At 38.1% G+C, this 6,000-nt stretch overlaps 1 protein-coding gene across 1 annotated transcript in view; it reads right to left on the bottom strand.

Annotated features, from left to right (window-relative positions):
• Positions 1-1,171: 1,171 nt before the first annotated feature.
• Positions 1,172-6,000, bottom strand: part of ALOX5 (arachidonate 5-lipoxygenase) — a 125,767-nt gene continuing 120,938 nt past the window's right edge. The window contains exon 14 of the mRNA XM_032227026.1: positions 1,172-2,406. Coding sequence (XP_032082917.1) covers positions 2,227-2,406 — 180 coding nt within the window. The 3' untranslated portion in view covers positions 1,172-2,226. The remainder of the gene's footprint in view (positions 2,407-6,000) is intronic.

The following is a 6,000-nucleotide window of genomic DNA, read 5'->3' as shown; positions in this document are numbered from 1 at the left end:
CTCATTTCTGCACATTCCATAATTTTTTGAATAGTTTCCTCCTGCGCTGGTATTTTTTCATTTTTCCAATTTTTTGCAAATACAATTCTGGCTGCTGTTAAAACATTTACAATCAAATATTTCAAGTCTCTATTATATATTTCTGGTATAATTCCCAATAAAAAAAGTCTCTGGTTTAAAGTCTATACGTTTTTGTGTCATTTTCTCCAACCATGTGTGGATCTTAGTCCAATATCTTTTAGCTTCTGTGTAAGTCCACCACATATGGTAATATGAACCCGGTGTTGGCTGAGTTTCATGAATATGTGTTTCTTTTATTAATCTAACTGTGAAACCACTTTTCTGGCTGAATTGAGATCTACCACTGAGATATACCTTTGGTCTAACTCTTCATGGAAAAGTGGGATCTGAAAATGCATTTTTCGAGCTTTCCAGAGCCTGAAGATCATGAATATGTGTTTCTTTTATGAATCTGAGCTGTCAAAACCTTTCTGGCTGAATTGAGTTCAACTTTCGAGAGCCTGATTATGTGGTTCTTTTATGAATCTGAGCTAACTATCAAACTTTTCTGGCTGAATTGAGTTCGACCACCAATTCTGAGATATGCGTTTAGTCTACCTCTTCCTGGAAAGGTTGGATGTGAAAGTGTAGTTTTCAAGCTTTCTACTGTCGACTTTCATGAATATGTGTTTCTTTTATGAATCTGAGCTAACTATCAAACAACTTTTCTGGCTGAATTGAGTTCGACCACCAATTCTGAGATATGCCTTTGGTCTACCTATTCATTGAAAGATCAGATCTGAAAATGCAGTTTTTAATCTTTCCAGAGACTGACTCTCATGAATATGTGCTTCTTTTATGAATCTATTCGTCAAAACACAATTTTTTAGACTTTGGAGTTTTCTACCACTGAGATATGTCTTTGGTCTTCCTATTCATGGAAAGGTTGGTTCTCAAACTGCACTTTCCAAGCTTTCTAGAGACTGAGTTTCATGAATATGTGTTTCTTTTATAAATCTGAGCTATGCATCAAAACTCAACTTTTCAGGCTTTGGAGATCTACCATCGAGATATGCCTTTAGTCTACCTCTTCATATAAAGGTGGGATCTAAAAATGCATTTTTCAAGCTTTCCAGAACTTGAGGATCATGAATATGTGTTTGTTTTATGAATCTGAGCTAACTGTCAAACTCAACTTTTCTGGCTGAATTGAGTTCTACCACCGAGATGAGAAGATGTAGATTTTAAGCTTTTTTACAGCAAGGGGAACATGAATATGTTTCTTTCACACATTTGAACACATTTGAACTTTTCCTCGAAACCCAAGTTTTCTGACTCATTTCAGTTCTACAGCACCTCTTATATGCTTGAGTTAACTCTGCAGAGAAAACGTGGGTCCAAAAATGAACTATTTCTTTCTGCTTTATACAACTAAAGGAACATGAGTATATGTTTCTTTTATAAATTGGACGTCTGGGTCAAAACTTAACTTTTCTGGCTGAATTGAATTCTACCACCAATTCTGAGATCTGTCTTGTACAATGAGATACCTCCGGGTATTTGAAAAGATAGTTGTTACATATCTAAATGTACATATGTAAGTGTAAAGTGACAATAAAGTTCTGTTCTATTCTGTTATTTTCTATTCTTTTCTATTCCATTCCATTCTATAGTGATAATTCTGAAATGAGTTCTTAAATGTGGCAAAAGTATGCTGCATTAAAAGCTAGTACTCTTTAATTTCATTAAAAAGACACAATGATGACAGAAGCATTTTATGCATGTGTTAGTGTTAATGCATATCATTACTGGTTTTCACATCTGCAGTAAAGAAACAAAAAGAGCGTGAGAACTGTGCCCTTGAAATATTGCTATTTTTGGTTTCTTTCCCACTGATTATGCTGGTTATACTTGCTGGGTAGTTTTAAAATATTTGATGGTCAGTGTCAAATAAGATTTGCTCTCTATAGCATTTACAAAGTATATTATTTTAAAAATCAGCAATATTAAGCCATTATAGTATTTTACTTAAAAGATAGTAGAAAAGTAGCAAGTTTTTTAGAAGTACTTTCTAAAACAAACATAGGGTTGGAAGAGACTTTGGAGGTCTTCTAATCCAACCATTTGCTCAAGCAGGAGATCCTATACCATATTGGACAGATGGTTATAATTTTTTAAAATCCTTCAGATAATTTTCCTACATTAACTCTTAATTTTCAAAAACAATTAGACAGCCACACTATTAGGAATTTGATCTGGGGAAAGATAATAATAGGGAAGTTTTTTGTTCCTATTACGTTCAGCAATGTAACCCGTAATTCCATCAAGATTCTTGCGGAATTTCCTCATGGCCTCTTTCACTGGCTTCTCTGTGAAGTGTTCATCTGGATACATTCCCAGAAACACCTGAATGGAGAAGACCAAAAAAATGCAACATATTGGAAAAGGTAGACAAAGTTTTACAAATATTATAATCAGAATATAGCAAAGGTTTTCATTGCAGTTCACAAAGTACTAGTTGTTAAATCCTTTGATGTAGGTAACTGAATCCAAAACATAAAAGCTATGTACCAGTTCATCATTATCATTACTGAAGCTTGTTCTTATTGTCATTACTTTAGTACATTTAACCTTTTATATGTGCTAGAGTGTTGCACCAAATTTTAATTTAGATAATTTGATTCAATTTCCAAAGCAAATTAATTTTCTGAACAGCGTCGACATTTTCTTGTTTCTATTTCATTGCTTCTCTCACTTCTTTTCATTTATGTAGCTACCCATCTTATGCAACTTTGTAGGTATCCAATGTCAGAGCTACGTTTGTGAAAAAAAAGGCCAGGTATTCAAGGATTTTTAAAAGGCTAGGAAGCTATCTGCCAGACCACAGACTGTTGTCAAGAGTAGGAGTCTCTAATGAGACTGAGATTGGGGGTTGGGTAACCCCCTCCCAATCTAACAAAACAAATACAAAGTTTCTGAATCAATTCAGTGCATGTAAATTAATATGATGAGACAACAATATTTTTGTATTTCTGATATTGGCAACAATGTAACCATACAGCAACAAAACCAAAAACGTAATGCCTACTGTGATTGACTAATAATGAAATGGCATCAAATGTTTAACAATCAATATCATTTGCACCTGTCAGAACCAATTGAAAACTGGAAATATTGCATTATTTTGATTTTGCTCTGTTATGCTGTTTTTACACCCCTCGGTTTCTGTTCTATTTCCCTCTCGATTTCTGCTCTAATGTAAACCAATTTATATGAAAGGAAATTTACAAATACATGAATACATAAATAGAAACAAATTAATACATACATAGAAACTAATTGATAAAACTTTTATGCAGCTGTCAAATATCTTTTATCACCTGGACAAGATTCTAGATTCTGTTAGGAAATTGTATATAAAATACACAAACTTTTATGGCTTATTTTATAAACCATAAAAAAATACAAAGACTGGGAAAAATGTTTTCAGAAAATGACTAGCTCAAACATCAAATAGGAGACACAGGAAGCATACCCAGAGTCAGATGTAAAAATCTCGTGCCTATATACAAATTCACAAAGTTTGGAGAACAAACAGGGTAAACTTGAATTATTAATACATGAAGGTAGATATGGTATCTAAATGGAATACTAGAAACTTGGTGGGATGAAACCTATGACTGAAACATACTGATACATACTGTGTGTATGCCCAGCATGTCCATTGTTGAGCAGCTGGGCATACACATAAGACCCTTAGCCCATCCCATCTGGTTTGAGCAAGTCGGATGCTAATTGGAGGGACTCCGGCCAAGCTAATCATCGACTTAGTGAAGTTGCAAATAGGGTGCTACCATGAACTCCTCAGATTCATCATAGCACCAAAAATGAATGAATCAATCATCTTGGGGCTTGCATGGTTAGACAAGTGGGCACCTACAATAAAGTGGAAGGACAGCATTTGAAACTTGACCCTAGGCATTGGGCCGCTACCCCCCCATGAAGCCAGAAGGCCACCCGGGGACAATTGAATCCCATAAAACAGATAGTCCAGAGCCTGCAGCGCCTGCAGCAGACATTAAATTTCCAGGCATACAGCAAATACCAACGAATACTGGGATTTGGAAGAGATTTTTAGTGAGGAAGATTACAATTATCTCCCCTCTCGCTGACCCATTGACTGCACAATAGAGTTCGTGCCTGGGGCAAAACTACCAAACCCTAAGATGTGCTCTATGACTCCTAAAGAAATGGAGAATTTAGGGAAATACATTGATGCCAATTTGGAGTGGGGCTTTATCCAACAAGCCAAGTCAAAAGTAGCAGCCCCTATTCTCTTCAAAGAGAAGAAAGATAGGGGGGAAGGCTCTGCATTGATTTCCAGACGATTAATGCCGTTTGCATAGAAAACACCTACTCCCTCCCCCACATGAAGGACATGTTGAACCACTTGGCCAAAGTTGAAGTGTTCATCAAACTGGACTTGGTAGTTTCCAATTCAAAGTCATACCATTTGGCTTACAAGGCTCCAATTGCAGTCTTCATGCAATTCATTAATGAGTTGTTGCATGAACAGCTGTACAAAGGGGTGCTCCTTGATGACATTCTTGTCTTTTCGGAGACCCTAGAAGAGCATGTAAAGCTGGTGTGGCAGGTCCTGGAAAAACTTATAGCCACCAAACTCTATTCTAAACTATCAAAGTGCGAATTCCACAAGACCTCCCTGGATTATCTTGGTTATCATATTTCCAGCGATGGGATAGAAATAGAATCAGGAAAAGTGAAAGCAGTGCTAGACTGGCACCTCCCCACGGACCCGCAAACAGCTACAAAGTTTCCTGGGATTTGCTCATTTCTACAGGCAATTCACCCTGGCATTTGCAGAAGTCACTTTGCTCTGGACTGAACTGTTAAAAACAGGGCCATCACTGACAAAGCCAAAGCCAAACCAGTCTATTGGCTTTTTGCCCAGGAGCCCACTCTGCAACACCCCGACCCAGAACGGCAATTCATAATCCAAGTAGATGCCAGTGATGTGGCTGTAGTGGCAGTGCTGTTGCAAAAGAATAACTCTGGCCGTGTGCTTATGTCTTCAAAAAACTCACCACCATGGAAAGAAGGTGGGCCATTTGGGAGAAAGAAGCCTATGCGTTCCATTGGGCACTACTCACCTGGAGACATTTCCTAGAGGGGAGGAACATGCCATTCGAGGTATGGACTGGCCATAAAAACCTCGAAGCCCTAAAAAACTGTCTCCAAAGCAAGTTCTTGGAAAGAACTTGCTGGGGGATGCCTTATCTAGGAAACCGCAGTATGACAGTTGGAGGGAGGAGGTGATTCATGCCATAATTCACCCCAACCAAATGGCAGCTCAAGCCACCACCTGAGGCCAGACCATATTGCAGCCAGGACAAGCTGACCGCAGCAATGAAATTGACGCTGCTAACTGACTCTTGGCTCAACAACAACAAAGACATCCTGACAATGAGAGATGTCTTAGCCTGGAAAGTATCCAACTGTACGTCACTGCAAATTTGAAGCTGGAAGTACTACAGCAAAGCCATGACACAAAATTGGAGGTCACTTTGGATTTCTAAAAACCCTCCACCTTGCCAGACATTAATTTTGGTGGCCTAAAATGAAAGCAGAAGTGGAAGACTATGTGAAAAGTTGTGCTACTTGCGGAACCATGCAAATACAGCCAGGCAAGCCTCCCGAATTACCACAACAGGTGGCTAGCCGACCATGGGAAAAGATTGCAATGGATTTCATCGTAGAGCTCCCAGACAGTGGCGGAAATAAAGTAATCTGGACAGTCATCGACTTATTTTCCAAGCAAGCTCATTTCATCACTTGCTCAGGATTACCATCCTCAAGGAAGCTAGTGAAGATGTTTGTCAAACACATTTACCACCTACACAGAGTACCCAGGAGAATCACCGCTGACTGCAGAATTCTGGAGGGAGTTCTGTATGTTGTATTTGTGCTGATAAATAAATA

Source organism: Thamnophis elegans, chromosome 11 (assembly GCF_009769535.1).
Source record: "Thamnophis elegans isolate rThaEle1 chromosome 11, rThaEle1.pri, whole genome shotgun sequence".
NCBI lineage: Eukaryota > Metazoa > Chordata > Lepidosauria > Squamata > Colubridae > Thamnophis > Thamnophis elegans.
Note: the sequence above shows the minus strand (reverse complement) of the source record. Positions and strands in the feature narration are given on the sequence as shown.